The sequence below is a fragment of the Callorhinus ursinus genome, unplaced genomic scaffold (assembly GCF_003265705.2).
Source record: "Callorhinus ursinus isolate GAN/ISIS: 27379988/994484 unplaced genomic scaffold, GSC_fseal_2.0 scaffold24, whole genome shotgun sequence".
Taxonomy (NCBI): domain Eukaryota; kingdom Metazoa; phylum Chordata; class Mammalia; order Carnivora; family Otariidae; genus Callorhinus; species Callorhinus ursinus.
The window spans coordinates 7,524,251-7,549,250 of NW_027397086.1; the positions used below are offsets into that span (position 1 = coordinate 7,524,251).

Here is a 25,000-nt window from a genome sequence, read left to right on the forward strand (position 1 = left end):
TGTGTGTGTGTGTGTGTGTGTGTGTGTGTGTGTGTGTGTGTGTGTGTGTAGAACTTGGTGTAGATGATAGTTTGGAGTTGTACAGACTTTAGGCTAAATCTTGGCTTTGTCCCTTAGTAGCTTTGTCACCTTGGGGAAATCAATTAACGTCTGAGATTTGTTCTCTTCTTCTGTAAAGAATAATTGTGCCTATTTCATAGGATGGCTGTGAAGATTAAAAAGGAAAATGTGAAGTCAGTTTGGGACCCGTATGGCAAACAGGTCCTCAATAATTGTTTCCTTTCTCCTTACCCTCTGAATATATTGCTCTAGGTTTTCCTATTCTTTTGAATCACTCCACTAGTTTTGTTTTGTTTTTGTACGGATTGCTAGATTGTCCTGAAAGACTAAATTATAGATGTTTTCGTCTCTTCGTATTGTTAGATGTTATGTAATAAAGGAGAATAATAAAGTCAGTGTGGAAAATCAGATAGGTCATAATAATGTGTATCTTTAGGAATTCTCTTAGAAAACATGCTTTTAATAAATTAAAACAGTTCCCCCATTTTTGGTATTAGAAGTTATTCCTGATCTGCAGCACAATGGCTATTTGCCATAATTGATTTTTTGATGCTTTTTGAATTAGATTTGTTGAGTATGTGCAGTTGTTTATAGTTGTGTGAATTTACTGAAGCAGTTCTGTGGTCAAATGTATATTGGGGAGGTGTCAGGCTTTACACATTTGCTGATTATCTAGTTAGGAATACTGCTTATGCTGGTCAGTGGTTCCTGCTGATTTAAAAACAGAAGGTGCATCTGTAGACAGTGCTTAGATTGTATAAAATTGGTTGCATTAGCATCTGACACTGCAGGAGAGCAAATTATATCTTGAACGAATAATTTTAAAGAATACAGCTGTTTGTGATATCTTTGTAATGAAGGTAACATTTTATCTCCATCATCTTAATTTCAGTAAGATCTAATTTCCTACCTAGCCACATCTCTTCTTTTCTAGTGGGATTTAGTCTTTATAGGTTGAATCGTTTTTAGTTTTATATTTTTAATGAAGAAGATTGTCAGCAGTAGGATTTCCTGTGAGGAATTTTAATTCATTTGTTTTCAGCTGAAGTTGGAATCATTGCTAAACTCATGAAAATATCATTCAGTGAATAAGATCTTAACTGATCAATTTTAAAATTATTGTATTAGTATTAATATTATTCCAGTTATTGCATCTTTAGTTTTTCTTGTTTAAATATTTTTTAGGTAGCATCACTTGGGCACAGGAAACTACTGTGCATTGTTCTATTAATAAAGAAGTGGTTGTTCTCTGATTTGATTGTTTGAATTGTGTGAATTGGAGAGTAATGTTTTTTTTAGCATGACACTTTGGGAACTGCTTCTTGGTTAGGATACTTTTGTTCCAAGGTCTCCTTGAGTCAGTTCCTATTAAAAGTGAAATGTGACAACCTGTATAACAATGAGAATATTTGAACAATACAAACTTATATTATTGTATGGCTTTGAGGAAAACCTCATACTGTGTCTAATTGAATTTATTATGCTTAATGAATATTTAAACCAAAGAGTACCTTTTTTGTTTCTTTGACCATTGAGTTTACATTTTTAGGTATATGTAAAATATACTATAAAGTATGTAGAATGCTGAAAATTTGCAGCCTAAGAGATAATTATATAGCAGTTGCATTATAGCATTTCCAAGGAAATACTGTTAAAAAAAATTGTATTCTCAATAAGTTCTAATAGTCGGCAGAAGAAGGAAGGGGTAAAAAATATTAAATTAACATTTGCTTTCATTAATAGTTCCTGTGAATTTTTATAAAAGAATTGATCACAGTGAATTTATTTGGTAAATTATCAATCTCCATATTACACACCTTCTTAAGAATGCCTTGGAGTGTCATATTCAGAAACATATCATTAACTTAAAATGGTGTTCTTTCCCTTTTTCAAGAGAACAAGGAATTCACATTTAACTGCTTGATACTAGCTGTATTATGTAAATTATTATGGTAAGTGTAATATTATGTAAAAACCTCCCAAGTAGTTACAAAATAGTAGTAGTTGTATGAAGATTTATATTCAGTGAAATAATTTTTGTTAGTTTATTCAAGATATCACTGTGAATGAAGTTTAGTGATGATTACAGCAGTATCAAGTAAGACGTTTCTCTTAACATTGTAACTATTAAGATACATTACCTAAGTGACCTTTTTCTAAATTTAAGCTTTGAAAAGGAGTGGGAAGGTGTGAGAGTGTGAATTTTGAGGCTAGATAAAAGTTTGGATTTGTGTCCCCATGAAACTCTTAAAACTTCTGTGACAAAGAAAGCTGGGAGGAATGCCTGACCACTTTGCTATTGCCCAGTATTTTCACTTGCTACATAGTTTAGTATGTTTGGAGTCATTACGCTTTTGTTGGATAAAGCTGAATCAGTCCTTTTCCTTGGGTCTAAGAAAAATTGACCCAGTATATTCTGGTTTATTCTGTCCTACCAAATATCATTAGCTATGACTTGTCATGTTTAAGGGATATTAAGAAATATCAATCCTTACCTTAAATATTTTTTTGGATGAGGAGGACTTTGCTGGCTGCCCTTAGGAGTTAGCAAATGGCTGTGTCAGGCAGTTCTGCTATTTTGAGACAGTTGACTATCCTCTTGAAGACAGTTCCCTGCTCATAGCATTCATAATAAATTTCAGCTGGATTAAAGACCTACATTAAAAAGCAAAAGTTCAAAGTATTGGAGGAAAATCTGAGGATATTTTTAGAGATTTGGATAGAAAAGAATTTCTTGAATAAGCTATGAGAAAGCACAAACCCTGATGGGAAAGACTTGATTTAACCACACTAAAATTTAAAATTTTGGTATGGCAAAAGAAACTGTAAACATAATACAATTTTCAGATTGAAGGGCAATTTTTGCAAGCTTGGGATCTAAATACATAAGGAACATGAAAGAAACAGGAAAACAGACCAAAAAAATATTAAACAGGTCACAAAAGAAGAGATTCAAATGGTTAATAATCATATAAAAAGACTACATCATTAAAAATCAAGGAAATACAAATCAAAGCCATATGAGATACTACTTCTTACATGAGAGTGGTAGAAAAATTTAAAAGTTGAATAATACCAAGTATTGGTGAAAATGTGGGGCAGCAAAAACTCAACTCTTTTGGCAATACCTAGTAAAGAGAAAAGTGCTCATACCCTGGAACCAACAGTTTCACTTTTAAGTAGATGATGTAGAGAAATTCTCACATGTGCACAAGGAGATATAATCAAGAATGTTCATAGCATCATTTTTTTTTGTAATAGAGAAATATTGAAAACTTAAATGACCATCAGTAGAGGAAATGGATAAATTAGGACTTATTTGTAATCGGAGAATTGTATAGCAATTGAATGAATCCAATCTACTTGCAACAAATTGGACAAATCTCAAAAATATAATTATGAGTAAAAGCAAGTTGAAAAAGCAGTATACAGATATGTAAATGTTAAAATTATGAAACTGTTTTGTCATGTGTGCATTCATATGTATTAACAGTATAAAAACATGGAGGGGAAGGCTGCACGCTAACCTCAAGACAATGGTGATTCTCTGGAAGGAGAAGAAGGAGATGAAGGTGGAAGGTGGGGCTTTAGCTATATTTGTAAATAGAAATGTTGTAGAAGTTAATATTTCTGCTCATCAGTTGGTGAATTAATAGACAAAACATGGTATATTGATATAATGGAAAACTATTTAGCTATAAAAAGAAATTACTGATATATGCCATGGCATGGACACACTTCAAAAACATGCTAAGTGAAAGAAGCAAGACACAAGACACCACATACTGTATGATCACACTTATTGAATGTCCAGGAAAAGCAAATTTAGAGGCATAGAGTAGATTAATGCTTGGAACTGAGGTAGGAAAATAGATTAACAGTAAAGGGGCAAGAGGAATTTCACTGGGATGATGAAAATGTTCTAAAACTGATTTATGGTGATGGTTGCACAAGATGGTAAATTTACTAATAATCACTGAGGTATACAATTGAAATGGGTGAACTATGCAATATGTAAAATGTACCAAAATGAAGTTGTAAAAAGTTAATATTTGTTAAATCTGTATGGCAGTCAATATAAAAGTATTTCAGGGGTCCAATTAAAAATTATTAAAGACGACACCTTTTCATGTCATTTATAGTTCCAAATCACTTTATTATTTTAAAAAATGTATTGAGATTTAGAAAGAGGTAAATCCACAAAGTGTGTAGCTTCGTGAATGTATATAGTTGTGTAACCCTTACCCAGATCAAGATCATTTATATTACAGTAATGTGATTACAGTTGACAATGCTGAATTGTATACTGGAAATTTGCTAAGAGGGTATATCTTAAATAAGCGTTCTCACCACACACGAAAAAGGTAATTGTGTGAGGTGATGGGTGTATTATGTAGCTGGATTGTGGTGACTATTTAACAATGTATATGTATATCAAAACATCAAGTTGGACACCTTAAATTATTCCTAAATAAAGCTGGGGTAAAACACCTGATGTGGCACCCCAGCAGGCTCCATTGTGTTTCCTCTTAGCATCCTCTCTTCTCCTGCCTCCAAAGGCAACTGTTTTATTATCATTATGTATTAGTCTTGTTTTTGAACTTCATAGAAGTGGGATCATGTAGTTTTCTTTTGTTTAAAAATACATCTGAGATTCATCCATGTTGTTGCATGTAGTTCGTTCATTCTTAAAGATTTATTTATTTTAAAGAGTGAGTACATGAGTGGGGAGAGGGGCAGAGAGAGAGAATCTCAAGCAGACTCCCAGCTGAGCATGGAGCCTGACACGGGGCTTAAGCTCATGACACTGAGATCATGACCTGAGCCAGAATCACCAGGCGGACACTTAATCGACAGAGGCACTTAGGTGCCCCTAGTTCATTCTTTCTAATTGCTGTACAGTCTTCCACTGTAAATATAACAATTTGTTCATCCTTCCATTGATTGACATTTTTATTTTACTATTAGCAAAAAAGCTACAATGAATATTGTACATGTCTTTTGGTAAACATACACACTTGTTTCTCTTGGGTATGTTTCTAAGAGTAGAATTACTGGGTCATGAGTTGGGTGTATGTTGAGTTTCGCTAAATATTGTCAAATTTCTAAAGTAGTTGTGCCAGTGTATCCTCCCTCTAGCAGCATATGAGCGTTCCAGTTGCTTCACATCCCCCTAAATGGCTCTATGGCATGGGTTTCCCATACTTTATTTATCCATTGCCCTGTTGATTGATGTTTGGGTGGTTTCATATTTTCAATATCTTGAATAAAACGCTCATGAACTTTTCTGTAGAAGGCAGTGCTTCGATGAGTTCCATGAATGCTTTCCTAGAAATAAAATTGGTGACTTAAAAGGCATGGACATTTAAAATTGATTCTGTTTGTGTTGCTGAAAAATTATACTAAATTGCTTTCCATCCAACCACATTCTCATTTACCAAGTGTATGAGAGTGCTTGTTTCCCCAGATGCTTCAGTCTCCAGATGTTTCCCATACTTTTAACCTTTGCCAAACTGATGAGGGGAAGAAAACAACAGGAGTTAGGGGACCATAAAACTTCAGCACCACTTTGCAACCCTTTTCTGGCATCTTTCAGGGTGGTAAGGTAAAGGGTCTGCTGTCCCATCTCCTTTGGAAATGCTTTCAGTTTTGAAGGCTACGAGAGGAGAGGCAGGGTTGGTCGCTTAATGGGATCTAGTCAAGGCTTCATGCAAGAAGGATGAAAGAATTCAAGCTCAAATCAAAATGTTGGCTACCTAGATAACACCTGGACTATGTTGGTAAGGGCTAGAGGAGCAGATACAATTCTTTGGCAGAGGCTACTGCCTTTCTTACCTCATTTGATTTTTTTTTTCTTTTAAAGATTTTCTTTATTATTTGAGAGAGAGAGTGGAGAGAGCGTATGAGAGTGGGGAGGGTCAGAGGGAGAAGCAGACTCCCCGATGAGCAGGGAGCCCAATGTGGGGCTTGATCCCTGGACTCCAGGATCATGACCCAAGCCAAAGCAGAGCCAGGTATAAGAGTTCTCAAGGTTCTCAAGGCTAATGAAGCTGCTTAGCCCAGCTAAGTGCCTTGGTATAAGAGTTCTTAATTTACCTGTTCACCCTTTCTTTCAAAACTGTCCCAATTTCTGCTGTACCTGCGCAACTTCAGGAGAGTATTTGTTGCCTCTTACAAGGGAGAGACTGTAGATCATTGTCTCTTGATGCCCTCTTCGTGCCTAACATGCTACTAGTAGTGGGCATGTAAATTCAGTGAATGACTCACTGGACTCTTCCCCCCCCCCCCCACTTTGTAAAGGAAATGTCAGAATAGTATGACAGCCTCCTATTATTGCTCCTCAAGACTGGACCTTCCTGGGGAGGGCCAGTGGTGAGCAGTTGAGGACAAGGACTGGCGAGGAGCCCAGCATGAGTAAGGGCTCCTCTCTAGCCTAACCAGGATAACGGCACAAATGTAAACTATCACGTGTCTCACTGGGCAAAGAAGGGGAGCAGCAAGCCCGCAGCACTGACGAGGAAAGGCCAGGATTTTTAAGTCCAGCTCAGAAATAGAGCTGTGGTGAGGACTCCGATTCTATGGAAGCAGTGGCTCACAGAGAGGAACAGAAGCACTGGTTACTTCAGAAGCGGTTGCGAGTTTTCATATGCCTCCTACGTAACGGTGGCTTTGGGAGGAAGCAGAGTATTAAGCGTTTGCTAGGTGCCAGCTACCTTTCAAAGTGCTTCACTTCCATTATTTACTTAATCCTGAAAATCCTGTGAGGCAGACATTATTAATGCCCCATTTATAGATGAGGGCACTGGGGCTCGGAAAAACTGATTTGTCCTGGATCACACAACTGGTAAGTAGTTGAATTGAGATTCTAGTTTAGGAATGAGTCCAGTGCTGGGGCGCCTGGGTGGCTCAGTCAGTTGGGTGGCTGCCTTCGGCTCAGGTCATGATCCCAGGGTCCTGGGATCGAGTCCCGCATCGGGCTCCCTGCTCCGCGGGGAGCCTGCTTCTCGCTCTCCCACTGCAGCTCTCCCTCTTGTACTCTCTCGCTCTCTCTCTCTCTCAAATAAATAAAATCTTTAAAAAAGAAAAAAGGAAAGACTTCAGTGCTCCTTCTCTTCACTTGCCACACTAGTATGAAAAATAACATTAAAAATGATAGTAATGTCTAAAATTTGCTGATAGCTTACCACATGCCAGGCATTAATTCAACTTCTTTAAGTGCGTTATTTAATGCCCTATAAAATAGATGCTATCTTAATCCCCACTTTACAGATGAGGAAACTAAGCAGAGAAAGGTTAAATAACCTTCACTAGGTCACACAGCTGGTTACTAGAAGAGTCCATGTTGAAATCCAGTCCACACCACCCTCTCGGGTCATAGTCTGGAGTGATCTTGCCTGGATGGTTCCTAAACAGCTTCATTAGCCTTGAGTCTTTGGCTTTCTCCTCTCAGGCACAGGGATCACCTTCTTGTTTACTGTTTGTATAATCCTGCAGGTGCCAGAGGCTTCCAGAAGGCATATAACTAGACTTGGCTGTGTATGTTAAGCTACTGTGGCAGCATATGGGTTGTCTACCATTAGGTGAGATGCTGGAGGTAGCAGTGCTACTTGGATTACATACTTCTAGGGTAGGGCAAGGCCCCATGCAGCAGGGTCCAGAGCGGGTTTGTTCTGACGAGGATGCATAGGGAGAAGGGCCTGATCAGTGCCCTGAGCTAGCCTTCCATAATCTCAGTTTGCTGCATCCTGTGAATTCAGTTGTCCATCCCCGCCCCCAGTTGTAGCTGGGAAGAACCAACCCTGACAAAGTCCCATTCCTATTCTCAGGGATAAGTTGCTTGTTTATTCAAAGATAATTTATGTGAGGGACTGTGTGAGCAAATCTGAGAGAAACCATAAGAAGACCGTCTTTGCTAAACCTTTATCTCAGTGCTCCCTGAGCACAGACTAATTCTCTTGAGAATCCTAGTTTATTTTGTCTTGAAGAGCTTGAAATTATTGGAATTTTGACAGTGGTAGAGGCACTGTAGGGTTTGGATTGTTTTTCTGTCTTGTGTACCAGCCTTCTGCTGCCCTCTTAACTGCTCCCCTCTACACCCCCAACAGCCCACATTTCCTGTGTGTCCTGTTTCTCAAGCCCTGGCTCCTTACCTGGCTCCACGGAGCCTGCCCTCACTTGTCCGTTGGCATGGATGGGGAGTCCAGAGGCTGGGGAAACCTTGCTGATTTTCACCCAGGGGAGAGTTGTGTTTTTAAGACTATTGAAGACGTGCAAATTGAGGAGGAAAGCTCTCATAGCATTAGTCCAAGCTAAGAATCCTTCTGTTATCTGCTATATATAAGGTTTTATTGGTTGAAATGGAGGCTGGGCCTTTATAAAATGCAGGTTTTATAGTAATGGCAGGAGGGAGGAAACTCCCCCAGATAATGGAGTAAAACCATGGAAGCAAAGTCATGGAGCCAAGCCGAGAGGACGAAAGGAGGCTTTAAAATTCTCACTGTTATGTCAAGTCTATCAGCCTAGTTTAGGACAATTACTGAGTTAATTGCTTCTTAATGGAAAATACATATTTCAGTGTTCAGACTTCCTAAATCCTTAATTAAAAAGGCATGTTAAATTAAAGTACCAATTAAAAGTACCAATAGAATGGTATTTAAGTATTGGCCACTGCTGCTTAAATTTAGAATTTTACTTCATTGAAAGGACCTTGTTTTGTTTTCTTTTATGAGAGTCTTAACTCTGTGGGATGGTTGGCCACGGGGAAAACCAGAAAGAAGTGCTTTCCTCGAGGCTATTTTCCTTTAAAGGTTACTTGTAGACATGGACATTTTACCAAAGCAGTGAGTTGTCTTGAGGATTTTTAGATCATAGGATGACAGAATTTTAGAGTCCAAAGAATTCTTTTAGTCAACACTTTCAGTTTATATTTGAGAGAATTCATATTCAAAGACTTTTTTATGATCACATCGTGGCAGAATCTAGGCCTGCTGATGCCCAGGCTGACACTTTAATATTCATGCTAAATCTTTCTCATGTTATAATGATTGTTGTGATTGTCTGAAAGCTTACTAAACATAATTGTGTGTTAAGAGTCAGATATTGCTCAGGTGTAGGAGACACAAAGATAAATAAAAGTGGTTCAACTATCAAGAAGGCTTGGGCTAAGGTAGGGAAGGTTAGCAAGTAGATGGAAGATTGTCCTGTGTTAAGTATAGGAAAGAGGTATGCACAAGATGTGTATCAGTCAAGGTCTAGTTGAAGATAGAGAGACCACTCCATCAGAAAAGGAGTGACTACAGAGAATTCAGTCTTACAGAATCATTGGAAAGAGTGGAGGAATATGCTTCAGGCAAATCTCCAGGAATGACTTTCAGAGTCACACTGCAGAAGTAGCACCAAAAGAATGACCACTTCTGCCATGTCAGGAAGCTGGGAGATTCTGGAAGTTGCTCTCCCAAATGTCAGCCCCAGGGTATTCCCACCTCTGACTACTTGGGCTTAGAAAGTCTCCATCAAATTTGTTGCCTCCAGAGCCATCAGGCCATTCCTGCTAGTTCATGTTACCTCCTGGCTCTCTTCTTGACTGTGCTTCAATTTCAGGTCTCACCAAGTGGATCTGATTGGCAGAACCAAAATTATACCTGGTATCCTAGTTGCAGGGGCCTTTGAGAAATAGTTTTCAGCTTTCCAGCCTTTATAATACTAGGGGACCCACAGAAGATTGTAATAGGTGTCTTAATGTAATAGTGTTAATAGTGGTTTATATGCATATAATATGTAGAACATATATATGATTTATATAATGCATTATGTACACACACAATGTAATAGTAACATAATGCTCAAAGTAGAGTGAGCCAGTCTCTAGAGTCTTTGGGATCAGTGCATAAGAGGGGCAATCGATCTGCTGGTGGTGGGGAGGAAAAGTCAGAGAATTTAAACTGAGAAGTAGTACCTGAGCTGAGACTCAAAGATGAAATTGCAGATGTCTCAGCTTTTCTAAGGAACTTCAGACCTATTTTGTCAAGTCTGTAAAATAGTTATTCACAAAATACAGTCCTCAGATGAGTAACATCAGTTTGACCTTGGAACTTGTTAGAAATGGAAATTCTTGGGTGCCACCCAGACCTACTGAGACAGAAACTGAATGAAGCCCTTCAGGTGATTTTGATGCATGCCAAAGTTTCATAAACTCTGTTGCGTCTGCACGATGATGAAGACCTCTAGTCGGGTAGATTTCTGGGAAAGACTGATAGGGACCTAGTAAGCTATATAATTAAGCACAGTGATTAAAACCAGTAGTTTCTTGAGGTAAATCTCTGAGTTCAAATCTTGGCTTTTACATTTACCTATCTGTGTAATGATGAGCTGCTGGGGTAACAATACTTACCCTGCAGAACTGTCAAGCTTAAGTGACATGACAAGGTATATGCCTCTCACAGTATGTGACATAGCATAGGCATTTTGTAAAGTCTTTTGGAGGAGACTTGACTAGAAGCATCCCTAAATCTTTCTTGGGAAATGTTACAAAGGCATTTCAGAGTTGAGTTCAATTCAGAAAGCATTTATGGAAGGCAGTCTGTTCTGTGCTCAGCACTGTGCTTGAACGCTGTGGTGCCTTGATTCTTGGGAAGAGTCCAGATGGTAGGGAGATATGGGTCCTGGTCTTAGGAGCTGTTTATTTTATTTATTAAGAAGAGAAGTCCTTAAACAGGGAAGTAACAGTCTAAGATAGTAAATGATTAGGTGTACAATCAGGTGTTAATAATTAGATGCTACCAAAACAGTAAATATTACAGAAGCTCAGAGGAAATCAGTCAATGTGGGCCAAAGTAGTCAGGGGTAAGTTCCTGGAAGAGGCAGATGGGGACCTTATATGCTTTTGTGGGCCATTTAAATCAAATTTCTGAGGAGCATATTTCTTTATTTACAAAGGTTTTTTGTTTTTGTTTTATTTTTTTTTTTTTAAATTATGAACCTTGTTTAAAGATGTGGAAAATTCAGGAAATAAGGAAAAAAAACCCTATAATTTCACAGTTCAGGCACTCATAGCTAGAAGTTTTGGTGGGTTTCCATTTACTGTCTTTTGAAAATCTTTTTTAAAAAATAGTAATTGCTGTTACAGTGTGATAAATCTCTCTATTCTGTTTTGACTTAATTCTTCATAATGCAGTGGTGTTAGCATTTCCCCATGTTATTACAGACACAACCTAATTTTAATGGTGGCATAGGTGTTGGGTCACTTGAGCTTATTAATACTCCCAATTTTTGAAATGAAGTTTGAAATAAACATAAAAGCAATTACTTGTATTTCCAGTTATTTCCCTGGGATAGATACTGAGAAGCAAATTACTAGGGTATGGATTGTGGACTTTCTTAGTGCTTTGGAAACATATTGCCAAATTATTTGCTGGAAAGAGTGGTTGAATTTATGCTCCCTTTCCTCCTTCATTCTTTTTGACTCATTCATTATTTATGTGCTAGGCCCAATTCCAGGTTCTGGGGATATTAGTAGTGAACAAAATAGGCAAAAATCCCTGCCATATATGCTAGTAGGGGAAAACAGATAATAAGAAAGTATAGTATGTTGGATGATAAAATGTGCTAAGGAGAAAACACAGGAAAAGAGAATAAGGAATGGTGTGGGGATAGGAAAATTATAATTTTAAATAAGGTGATTGGGGAAGGCAGCACTAGGAAAATAACTTGTGAATGAAGACAGCACATGCCCCATTCCTTGGTATTTATCTCACGGAATGAACAGCAAGGGAAAGGTCCACGAAGTGGAAGCATGGCTTGCATGTTTGAGGAGCAGCAAGTAGACCTGTGTGGCTGGAACAGGGAGTCGGGGTTGGCGGGGGGGGACAGAGTAATAGGAAGTGAGGTCAGAGAGTTGCTGGTAAAGGAGGATGTGACTTACTCCGGCTGCTGTTTTGAGAACAGTCTGTAGGGAATGGAGGCAGAAGCAGACACCTGTTAGGTGACCGTTGTAGTGGAAATGATGGTGACTTAGACCAGCGTGGTAGTGTGGAGATGGAGAGAAATGATCAGAACTTGAATTTATTTTGAAGATTTAGTTGACAGGATTGCCCAGCAGATTGGATCTGAAATGTGGGAGAAGGATCAGGAGTTCAGTTTTGGACATGTTAAATTTGAGATGTCTGCTAGGCATCCAAGTGGGGATGTTGAGTAGTAGACAGATAAATGAGTCTGGAGTTGGAAGAAATAAATGTAAAGTTGATAGTGCATATTTGTATTTGAAGTGATGAGACTAAAAGAGACCAGCAAAAGAGGACATCAAGAAAGAAAAGTGAAGTCCAAGGACTGAGGTCTGGGGCCCTTCATTTGGAAGAGGTCTGCAAGGAGCTTGAGGAGAAGCAGTGAGGCAGGGGAGAGGGATGCTGTGGAAGCCACATAAACAGAGAAAGTGGAACCCATCAAGGATGTCAAAGGGTGCTTATAGGTCAAGTAAGATGAGGACTGAGGATTGATAATTGATGTTAGGGGTAAGAAGTGAGTTGGTGTGGTCATTAGTACATGAGCAGTTTCACAGCTGTGGTGGGGTAGAAGCTTGATTGGCACAGGCTCAGGAGAGTGAGAAGAGAGGAACTGGTAAGGTGGGTACAGACATTTCTTTGAAGTATATAGCTTTGAAGACAACGAAAGAAATGGGGTGGTAGCTGTGGGGGGCTTGACCTTTTTAAAAAAGATTTGCAGAAATAACAGTCTGTTTGCGTGCTCCTGGGAAAGCTCTAGTAGAGAGGTCAAATTTATAACACAGGAGAATTGGTAGAGCAGTGTTTGAGTTGGTGAGAGGGATGGGATCCTAGTTCACAAGTGGAGGAAGAGCCTTTGCAAGGGGGCATGGACAGTTCTTCATGGTAGTAGGATGAAGGCCGCGTCTGTGGGTCAGTGATAATAAGTGGGTAGGAGTAGTGATGGAGGCTTGTGGGAGTTCTCTTCTGATTGGTTTTCTCAGTGAAGGAGCAAATGAGGTAATTAGTGGCAACTGAGGATGGAGGAGGTTTGAAGGGGGAGAGGAAAGTATGAAATACTCTTGGAGGAGACCAAGAGAGTGAATGAATTAAGAAAAATGTGGTGTACTTACTCAAGCTCACTTACAGTAAATAATCCAAATTTGAAGGTAGTGTTTTAGTATTTTAAGCATAATAGGGTGATTTTCTCCACCTGGTACAGGGGTGCAGGTGGATCTTTGGATTTAACAAGGATTGTTGGACTTTTGCCAAGTGAAGTTGACAAAGTAAAGACACAAAGATGTCGAAGATGTATGGAAAGGAATGGTTATAAATAGAATTTAAGCTGGGTGAGGATGATAGGGTGGGCCTGAGGTGGATCAAGAGCACTGAAAATGTTGGTATAGTGTCCCTGTGGGATTGAAAAATGAAGACAGAATACTGTAGGGGCTGAACTAGAAGGGCAGGAGGTGGGTCATGGTTGGAGGCTGAGGTGCTTGAAACTGATTATTGAGGGAGTTTCAGTTATTGGTAACTGTAGAGTTTGGATATGACCATGGGAGTGAGTAGTTGAGATTGGGTAGAAAACCTTGGCAGGGAGGAGGCCAAGGAATCAAGAATTCTGGGATTTTGGAAGGATTGGCTATGTGCATACTGAAATCGCTGAGACTATGGTAGGAGTGCTGGTAGAGTGAGGGGCAGTGTACCAGGATCCATGTGACTCAGGAATGGGGAGTAACGCTAGGATTACTAGATGACAGCAGGGCAGAGTGGGAGTGGGGAGTGTAGTCTGGTGAGCTCAGGTTAAAATCTGGGATTTTGGAAAATGAGGAAGAAAGGTCTGGAAATGGAAACAAGGAACAGAGGCTGCCTACCCTGCCTCCAGGCCAGTGGGAGGGATGGAGAGGAAACACTGACTGCTTGAGAGGGCTACAGAGGAAACCAGCATTAGGTCAGAGGAAGAATGTAAGAATGGCAAGGGAGCTTAGTGCTAAGAGATTGAGAATTGTGCTGATCATTGACCAGGAGTGCCAGAAGGCAAGTGAAGGTCGCGAGTGTGCCAGTTTTGTTGTTCCTTTGCCAGCTACACTTAAAATTCACTGTACTTGTGATGGACAACATGATTCTTTGTCTTTTTTTAATTTTTAAACTGCTAGTGTAATTGAATGTTAATTCATATAGGAATATACAATTGGCCATGTTTATAAATTGTGATGCTTAAGAGCATGTTTTGGAAGGGTCTGATTTGGATGTGGGAAGAGAAAGATGAGCAAAGCATGTCAAGTTTTGTGGGAAAGTGGATTGATCAGCCTGGCTAGATTTGGGGATTCATTTTTAAGAAACAAATGAAATTGGGTGGTTTGGTCCTTTTTTTAAAAGATTTATTTGAGAGAGAGCGTGTGCGTCTGCATGGTGGAGAGGGGCAGAGAGAGAAACTTTATCAGACTTCTGCACTGAGTGTGGACCCCGATGCAGGGTTCGATCCCAGGACCCCAAGATCACAACCTGAGCCGAAACAAAAAGTCGGAAAATTAACTGACTGCGCCACCCAGGCACTCCAGGTGTTTGGTCTTAATGGCCAGGCTGAGGATTCTAGGTGGTTCTAGCTTTATAACATAAAGGTCATGAAACATATTAAAAGTAGTATAGGTCCTCAAAAAAATTAAACATAGAATTGCCATATGATCCAGCAGTTCCAATTCTGGACATAAGTCGTGAAGAAGTGAAAACAGGGTATTGCAGAAATAGTTACACTCATGTTCATAGCAGCAGCATTTTTTAAAAAAGATTTTATTTATTTATTTGGGATAGCGAACAAGAGAGCAGGAGCAGGGGGAGCAAAGGGAGAGGGAGAGAGAAGCAGGTTTCCCACTGAGCAGGGAGCCCGACATGGGGCTCCATCCGAGGACCCCGGGATCATGACCTGAGCCAAAGGCAGACACTTAGCCGACTGAGCCACCCAGGTGGCCCTCATAGCAGCATTATTTATGATAGCCAGAGATGGAAGAAACTCAAGTGTCTGTAGACAGATGAATGGATAAATAAAATGTATTATTACAATGGAGTATTATTCAGCCTTAAAAAGGAGGGGAGTTCTGACACATGCTACAACATGGATAAGCCTTGAAGACATTGTGCTAAGTGAAATAAGCCAGGCATACAAGGATAGGTATTGCATGATTCCATTTCTATGAGGTACCTAGAATGGTTAAATTCATAGAAACAGAAAGTAGAATGGTGGTTTCCAGGGGCTATGGGGAAGGGAAAATTGGGAGTTATTTAATGGGTTCAGAGTTTTAGTTGAAGAAGTTTTGGAGATAGATGATAGTGAGGGTTGTACAATAACGTGCATGGACTTAGTGCCACTGAATTGTATACTTAAAAGTGTTAAAATGGCAAATTTTATGTATATTTTACTCCCTGCTCCCCTCCCCACCCCCAAAGTGGTATAGGATATATAGGTACAGATTTGGATATATATATCCATTTGGATATACAGTACAGATAAGGACTAGGCAGCAATGGCTTGTTTCCAGGGGAAGAGAGGCAGAATTTTGTTGACAAGAAAGTCTTCTGGTTGACAGGCATAGTATGTTTCCTTTGCTGGTATTTCAGCTTTATGTATACTGTATGCAGTAGTTTGGCTTTAGCTTTGGGGTTCTGAGTATGGTTTAGAGGTACTCGGGAAACACATTTTCCAAGTAGGGAAACATTCCTCTACATTTTTATCCATTCTGTTTAGCAAATAATTTTTTTTTCATAGATTATCCAAGGATACCCTCTCATCTTCAAAATTATTCTAAGTTAGTAGGAATTCATCTTTTCATTATCATGTTTACTAGTTGAATTGAGCGCTACTTTGGAGTCATTTTATTTATATCCTGAACTTGGCAAAGGAGTTTAAATAGAGAAATTGGAAAGCTCTCATTCATAATCTGCTAAGGCCTATTTCATGACAACATGTTTTGGTTATTTGTCCAGATGTATTCTTATTGTTGAGTCACAATAATAACTAGAAGACAGATCAACAGGAGGACATACATAAATAAAGCCAGAAAAGAAAGCCACTGTTGGATTCTTGGGAGTCTGATGGATCCAGGCTGAATCCTAGCTCTGTTGCTTAACTGAATTTGTTCTTAGTGAACCTCACTCTTATTTATAAAACAGGGATACATCTACTTACCTGGCAGAGTTGTTGTTACGATTAAGATAATAAAATCACCTATGGCAACTGCTGGTATACATAGGCGTTCAGTAAATGGTAGCTGTTAGTATTCTAATTATTACTGCAAAAATGTTTAATGGAACTCTGTTTCTGAACCCAGAATGCAAACTTAGAAAGCAAAGAAATTAGCAGAAAGGTCCTTCAATTTATACAGAGATTCACCTCAGGGTTTCTGTAAATCTGGGAGAGTCCCTAGTGCATTTGATGTTTACAGATCATTAGCAAACAGATGCCAGGAGGCAAATAAACTGTAGCTTAAGGATTTTCGAACCACTGACGTTGAAGAGAAAATCAGTTTCTGATAAAGTTATAACATTTCTAAAGTAATGGCAGGCAATGGGAAAATTTTAATTGGGTTTATAAAAGTTTATTTCAGGAGCACATGTATTTCCAATTTGAGGCATACCTATACATCTGTAGCCATCTAATTTATAGTGCTTGCTTATTTCTCCACTGGGGTTAATAATAAAACAACAACTAATATTTATTGTGTGCTTACTTATATGCCAGTGTGTCTTTAGGAAGGAAGCCCGTAGCATTCAGAGGCTTGTTTTCAATTGGATATTTTTAAAATTGGCCCTTTATCCATTTAGAGAGACAGGGTTTAATGAGTTTATCCTGTTATGCCAAAATATTTGTTAAGCATTTGTAACATAGAAAACCTTCTGTAGCAAAGCTAAGTAGAACATGGGCCCTGACCTCAACAAATGCTGACTCGCTGTCCTCTAGACTGTTCAAAAGGGGCTTGTGGTAGCATGAGATGAACCACGGTCTAGTCCTAGATTCCACATGTGGCCACTTTGTCCCAGAAGTTTTTTCTGTCCTGGTCAGAATTAGGTTTGATGCCCTTCTGCTAATCCTAGCACAGCACTTTGTCAAACTCTGTGGTTAATTAATTTGGTGGATTCTCCATTTGCGTCACACCGTATACTCCTTGAGAGCAAGGACTGGCTTTTTATCACCTGGGCCAGTCACATCAGCATGTTTGTGCTGTGAATAAATGCTAATTTTCAAACTTTGGACAAATGGTAACCTATTGCTTTCTTTAATGATGATGCACTTACGGTAGTCCCAATATCACAGCATTGTCATGAAGATTAAATTAGAAACTGTGTATAAAATGTCTATCCCAGTGCCTGATACATGGTGGGTATGCAATCAGTAGTTGTATTTGAGTAAATAATGAAGTTATCTCTTTCCACCAGATTTGACAGATGTGATATATCTATTTATGAAGACTGTATGCAGTGATGTCATGTTTGTAGTACATAAAGGGCACAGCTGTCATTTAGGTTAAGTCTGAAGTAATTATTCACATTGGAATGAAAATTGGACACTTATGGTGCTCATTCAGAAACAAGGGCTAAAATGAATCCTAACTCGCAGGGAAATTAAATGGAAACCTGAAATTATAACCATTAAAGAAAAAAGGGCCTTCATCAATATTTATCAATTTGATAGATTTTAGGAATTAGTTCCAAACCTTGAACTAATTTTTAAAAACCTAAATATTTAAATAATAAAGTTGAAAACTAAGATATTCAGCAGGCAAAAAGGGAAGTATAAGTGAACGTATTCTCTGGACTTTTTGGTTCTCTCCAGTACACTCTCTCTTTCCATTTTAAAGCCCCTTTAGAATTTGACTTATGTTTGATTTTTGGGTTTATGTGGCGTAAGTTTGGTTGAGAATCAGATTTATATACCTTTTGTAGATGGAATTAGTTGTGAAAAATACTTCAAATTATTGGTAAGTAGTGGCATTTGCTGGTCAAAATCTATCACCATTCTCTAGAAAGAGAGATGAAACTCCCAAGATTTTACTGCATAATGTCAGTGGACTCATTATTTGTAGAACAGCTGATGCATTTAGGACTTGTTGATTCACTTAATTGGTAACTGTACTACATTCATAACTCCAACAACTGAAAACAATAGGTCAGTGTCTGCTGTTTATGCATAAATAGTCACATCAGAGCAGGATATGTCTGAAAGGCAGAATCTGTTAGTTTGAGGAGGAATCTGGCACGTGAATGGTTCCATTGCTTGCCATACTGAGGTGGGTTGTGCTCTCCTTCTCTGAATAATGCTGTTTGCATTTTTATTATAGGTGTAGATGGTGAACTGGTCCTGTGTTATCAGGCCGGCTGCTGTGAAAGTGAATATTTGAAGTGTTTTAAATGCTGGCGTGAAAGCAAAAGACTAGAATAGAAACATAGTTTTAAAATTAGTGAGGACTGGTGCGCCTGGGTGGCTCAGTTGTTAAGCGTCTGCCTTGGGCTCAGGTCATGATCCCAGGGTCCTGGGATCGAGCCCCCCACGTCGGGCTCCCTGCTCAGTGGGAAGCCTGCTCTCCCTCTCCCAGTCCCCCTGCTTGTGTTCCTGCTCTTGCTATCTCTCTCTCTCTCAAATAAATAAAATCTTTTAAAAAATAAATAAATAAAATTAGTGAGGACTAAGGTTCTTATGTCTTAGGGTCTTCATGTTTTAGGGCAAAAAGTTAATACCTGGAATAATTTTTAAGAAATTCCAGTTGCACATGGAAACCAAATGTTCATTTAAAGTACTTTGAAATTAATTTTTTTTTTAAATTAGTGAAGTATACTCTTGTGATTTCAGGATAAAATCTGCATTGTGAAATGAGCAGTTTTTGTTTGAAGCAAGTAATTTTTAGTTTAAAAACATTTTTAAAGGAAAGACAACATAAATTATTCTGTTTCATTGTTAAGGAAAAGGAAATCGTGTTGATGGTTTTTTTTCTCTGTAAAACACTTGAAATATTCCTTTCAAAAATATATTTTTAATTAAATTTTAACTATCATAAATGGAACAGTTTACTAGGATAATTGTATTCAGTTAAAATGCTAAACTAATGATTCAGGTATTTTATAATATAAAGTGAGTGAAACTGACTCTTTGTAGCAGCAATGAGTTTAATAGGGAGTGTCCTTAAAGCTCTTTTTAGTGGAGTCCAGCTTGTAATTGTAGTGTCAAGAAACTTTTTAATTCTACATTATACAAAAAAAAAACCACTTTTCTTCTTGAAGATGAAAAAAAGCTTATTTCTGAGTGTGTTTGGGGAAGATTGAGCTCATCCTCAAAATGTGTAACTTCTCAGACTACTTTCTGAGCATATACGTTTTCAGTGTATAAAATTTGAACATTTCATTAGGGAAAGAGCAGTGTAATGGACTATCCCCTGCTTGCAGCATATTCCCATCTTCTCATCTGGAAAATTAAATCTGATTACAGCTTGGATTAACATTTATGGTTGTGGGGGAGAGGAAGATAGTATCTTAAACTACATGAAATCGAACAATGAAGATTATATCGTTTATGGCGAATTTTTAAGTCCTGCTTTTAAAGGGAAGCATTCTTATAATTGTAAGCTTTAAATATGTTCGGTATTTTGTTTCTTATTGACTGAAATATCCTAGGGATAATGACTGGATAAATTTTAGTGGGCATTAAATGTAATTTTTTCTGCCTTGATACCTACCATGTTAAAAGTGAAAGCAGTGTAGATTCCCGTGTTAGCAGCTACATTTGCTTGCAGTCTCTCTTAAATTTCCTAAAAGAGCTCCAGTTATGGACGATTGTAACATTTGGTTCGTGTGCAGTTGTCACACATTTCATAGAAAATGAAGTCAGTGTATTTTTCAATAATCAGTTAAAGCATCATGCCTTCAAATGGAGTCATTGGTGCAACAGAGAAAAACAGGAAAATAATTTGGTAAGGAGTGTGTGTGTGTGTGTGTGTGTGTGTGTGTGTGTGTGTACACACACATACTAGTTACTGATCTACAAATGAGCCCTCATACATAACCACAGTACTTTTATGAATTATTTTGCATTTCTGTTGTAAAAGCTCTGTCTACCACGTTTTCTAGGAACTTTAAGCCTAAGGCAGAACTCAAGGTTTTGGAGCCTGTGTAAAATAATTTATAGCACCGTTCCAGCAAGTCTTGCCCAAACTCTAATTCTATTAATTAAACATCCTGTGGCAATCTGGTATATCTTAAAGATTTAAAGTATGTTACAGTAGAAGACTAGAAAACATGAACAATTGAGGTCGAAGAAAATTAACCTTTCTTAAAAAAAAAAAAAATCAAGACATAGTTGTTCTGAGACTTTTCTTTATTTATTTTTCCCCTGTGAGGACCTAGCCTCTTAAGCATGGTCATGTTACACGCCTGAATCAGATTGTGCTATTGGGAGTCCTATGCTGGGAAATGTCTGTGTTAAGTATAGAAATGCTTCCTGTGGCCTCCAGTGGAAGCGGTGGTGCACATGTCTCTTTGTGGAGACCTCCTCTTGCATGGATGTGGTGCTGGAAGAAGGTAGTGGCCCATCACGTTGATGTGATGCGAAGCCTTATTCCAGACCCAGCTGCCTCTTTTAGGCTTATGTGGTCAAGAGATATATGGACTCTACCATACCATACGTCTTGTGGCAAGATAAGATATTTTAAATACGATATTTTAGGTTGAAAAGTATTTTCCTGGGAGATGATGAAATTGATTTTTAATTTTAAGAATCTACTACTTAAATCTGGAGAAAGTTGCTGAGAGAGAAGGAAAAGGAATGTTCTTAATTTTCTGTCAGAGGGACAATTCTTTGAGAAAAAGCTTGACATATGCCCATGACTCTGTTCTTTCTGCCAATTGCCTAAGCAAATTGTTGCTTTTTTCCTTGGTAGTTCTCTGATCTGCAGATTTTTGTGTTGAAAGTTAGCTGTTTGGTGACACTGCATTTGGCGGTGAGGGTATGAATGTGAGAAGGTGTTTTGGAACATTAGCAATTATAGTATTGGATGGTGGATAAAGAAATAGATACATAAATATTAGACTGATGCACACTTTTCCAGTGTATGTTATTTTCCATATAAAGATATAGAACATTTCATAAAATGTTCCCAGACCATTTAAAACTCAAAGAAATGCAGCTGATGCAATGAAATACATAGAGTACTTGTAAAAACATACAGACACGCAAGTGGATTGCTGCCAGACAGAAAATTTAAAGGCGGTTTGCTTAACTGCAGGGTGCTAGGTTTTGTACATGTGCCATGCTGAAACTGTTAGTAAGGCGGGTGTTGTGTTGCTTGAGAAAAGCAGATTGTATTTGGACCTTTTAAACTCAGATGTTTCCAATGTCGATATTTTGGTGACATTATGGCATTGTGATTGACTCAAAGTGAAAAAAGATGATTTCAACCCACTGTGCAAAATAGACGTTTTAAGAAAAATTATTTTCAGTTTTTTGTTAATTTTTACAAAATGGCTTTCATAGTTTTATAAACTATCAGATTGGATCTTTGAGCTAATTGAGTGGAACTTTGTAGGTTGGGCTTTTGTTTTTAAAAAACATTGCCCCCCCCTTTTTAAATATTGCTTTAGAGAGTGTTAAGAACCCATAAAGTTTGCTTTTGTAAACCTCAGGGCCTTAAAGGAAATCAGAAGCTTTATGCTTGGATCATAGTAAATAATAATCCATGTATTATCTTGGAACATGATTCTGTAAAAATCTGGGAATCTCACTCTGGGCTGAGTCTTAGGACAGTTGAAGGAATTTGGTTGATGATGTTTGTTGTGCCTGCCACTGAGGCAGTGTTTAGGATAGTATGATTTGCATGACTCCCATCTTGGCATCTTTACCTTCAGTATATTAAAATAAGTGGATTTTTTTCATCCATGTTTCCTTCTCTTTTTAGAATTCTGCCATATTGTATATATGCATAAAATACATTTTTAAAATAAGTTAATTATTAATATAGTTTCTTATTAACATAGTTGACTAAAGATGTAAAAACCTTCCTTCTCCCACCTATAAATAAGAAACTTTTTAAAATTGAAGAATAGATCATAAATTTTGGTTTCTGACCTCCATCCCCTCACAAAGTGGTGATTAAAAAAATTAGTCTTTGGTTTTATTCCATCTTGATTTCCATCAGTATTTGTGGTTCCTGAGAAGCACAAACTACTGCAAAAAGACATGATATTAAAGATTATATGTGAGTCATTTCTATATGAAGTTTTCTGGTTGAAGAGTGTTAACCACGTGACAGTTGGAAGAAAAAGAATAAGCCTTATTCTGTGGCTTTCCCAACTTCTGTTTTATGTTGCCCCTTAGTGGCTTAAAAGTTTTTTTTTTTTTTTTTTTTTCCAGTCTTGGGAGCATATTTTAAATCCTAAAATACCAGCTTTTCCTGCCCCAGGGTGATTTACCTATGTTTTAGGGATTATAACTGCTACCCTCTTACTTAGGCTCTCCCCATCCCCCAACCCAACAGCAAGCACACTTTTAGAGGTGTGTTAGACATCTGGTTGTCCCTTTGCATCCTGCTAATTCTTCCCTGTAGACCTAGTGCTTTTCATGCCACACCATTAGCGCCCTCTGGCCTCCTGTCTCAAGTGGACCAAGTCCTTGTGTGATTTCAGCCCTTTCAGCCAGAGAGAAGCAACAGTTTCTTCCTCTGGCACACTAGGGCAGCCCTGCACGGAGAGGACCATGCCAGCACTCTGCTGGTCACAATGTAGACATGGCCTTTGTCCCATCGAGTGTTTGCACGGGAGGGTAAGGAAAGAAATTGATCCCCAGTTTTTAAGTCAACCAGAAGATCCCTCAAGAGCTGAAATGGTCTACAGATAGTTTCATGTCTTTTGGACCACCCATTTTTGGAAGCTCTGCGTTTTTGGTATGCCCTTTTGAATACTTCTGCTTTTGTTATTAGCCTTGGGTTTTGAAAAATAACATCCATTGACTTTATTGACTTGAAAACTGATATTTCTAGGATTTAAATGTAGTATGTGAATAGGCCCTTAGTTTTTTCCCTTTTTGATTCTTTGCTGCAGAAAGATTAACTGCATTTTTGTGTTGTGATTTTGGAGGGTTTTAACTTTTATGTGGATTCACTCTCACAGAGAAGGAAATTGATGTTTTAAAATATAGCTAAGAAAACTGAATAGTATGTTTTGTGATCAGTGTGTGAGGGGACCCTCAAATACTGTGCTTTTCCATTGATACGTGATTTTTCAAATACATATTATTCTTATCACTCCCCATAATGTGTCTCTGAGGAACCAGATCTCTTATTCTTATTAGAAAAGATTGAATGTTTTCCTAATCAATAGCAAATGGAGTGCTAATAGCATTTAATTAGTACAGTTCTGTATTGACTTACAGACGATGGCATTGGATTATCTTGCAATTATGATTGGAGAATCAAGTGACCCCTTTAGTAATTCCATTTTAAGCAGATGGTCATAAAAGGTGTTTTCACCTATGTATTTTTATAGTTGATGAGCAAATCTAATTATGTTAGGTAGAACATAATATCTCATTTCATGATATTTTGTTTGTATTGACAAGCCAAAAGTGTATTGTTTGATTCTGAAGAAAATTTCATCCGGTTTTATCTGTATTTTCAGGAGTTCATAAGTATTTTGGTAAGGATACATTTTATTTTTAAAAGCAAGGAGTTTTGTATTTGTTCTTTGAAAGAATTCTTCTCCCGCTCCCTGCCACCTGCCAGTATGCACGCATGCACGCGTGCGCACACACACACACACACACACACACACAATCTGAAACTGGTGTTTAAGGTGGTTTATCAAGCACACATCTGTAACTGTGAAAAGGAGGCTTCTGATTAGAGAAAAAAAAGTCAAGCCAGGTTTAGGACTCATTTTCTCTGGAAAAATATATTGAGGGCAATTTGCAGCAGGCAAGATTTTTGCATTAGGTAATAGTCTAAAGTTAACAGTAGCATCAGGTCTTCAAAATTTTTCTTTTTTATATTTCTGGAGGAGGGTAATGGGAGTGCCTTGCCGAGTCCTTCCTTGTGCTCATCAACATAGCAGCCTCAGCTGCCCCCCTTGGATCCCCTGCCAGGGCTGCTATCATCTTCTGATCAAATATTAATGTGTGATCCTCTGCTTGCTCACTAATCCAAAGCCAATTAATATTATCTGTCAATTATTTACAGATCCTGAGGTGCAGAGGCAATTCCCGGAGGACTACAGTGACCAGGTTCGGAATGCGTAATTAATTTTTTACATGACAAAATTTATTTCAGAGTTGTTCAACATATTATTACTGTTCTTTTTACTGAAGGAGATAAATGAATTTTTAGAGGGAAGAGAAAGAGCAATTAGGAACCCAAGACAAAAAATAAAAACATATTGAGGTCAGATTGAAAATATTGTGCTAGATTTGGGGTGTTACCTTCAGGGGGAAAATGCACAGAAAGTAAGGAAGAAAATCTATCACGAATTTTATTTTTTACTTTGAGGTATGCTGTAGTCTGCAGTTCATTAGGAAATCCTTTTTGGATTGCCTGTGAACTTTTTTTTTTTTTAATGCCATTTAAGCAGTCAAAAACCAGTGTAACAAAAACGGGAGGAGGAGGAAAGTTTATAACATTTCCTGGAATTTGAAATAGATTATGAAATTGTGTGTTATGGTAGTACTCCAAGAAGAAGATACACATTCAGGAATGGTCTTCTGGGTGGGGTTCTAATGATGGTAGCGAAAGTTGAGGTTGGCCGGTTGGCCCTGCCATCTCGAATTTCCTGTATCCTGCAAGCATGGAATGGAGTGGAAGGGACTATTTTAATCACAAGATAGTGCTGAAGTTCTGATGCTGCTCTATTCTTGAAAAGTAGATCCAGGTTATACATTCCGGATTCCAGTGTGTATCTTAAGAAATATTAGGGATGGTTTATAGCTTTTCTGGGGGAAT

The 25,000-nt window shown here is 38.2% G+C and overlaps 1 protein-coding gene across 9 annotated transcripts in view; it reads left to right on the plus strand.

The window, feature by feature from the left end:
- Positions 1-25,000, plus strand: part of DENND1A (DENN domain containing 1A) — a 497,276-nt gene that overhangs the window by 105,723 nt on the left and 366,553 nt on the right. For 7 of the 9 annotated variants that reach the window (XM_025888027.2, XM_025888028.2, XM_025888032.2 and 4 more), the window contains one exon: positions 24,245-24,288. The exons of 1 other annotated variant lie outside the window; for it this stretch is intronic. In XM_025888027.2, coding sequence (XP_025743812.1) covers positions 24,245-24,288 — 44 coding nt within the window. Of the gene's footprint in view, positions 1-3,553; positions 3,640-24,244; positions 24,289-25,000 lie in introns of those variants that run through there. One more of the 9 variants, XM_073905762.1, reaches the window with a different exon arrangement.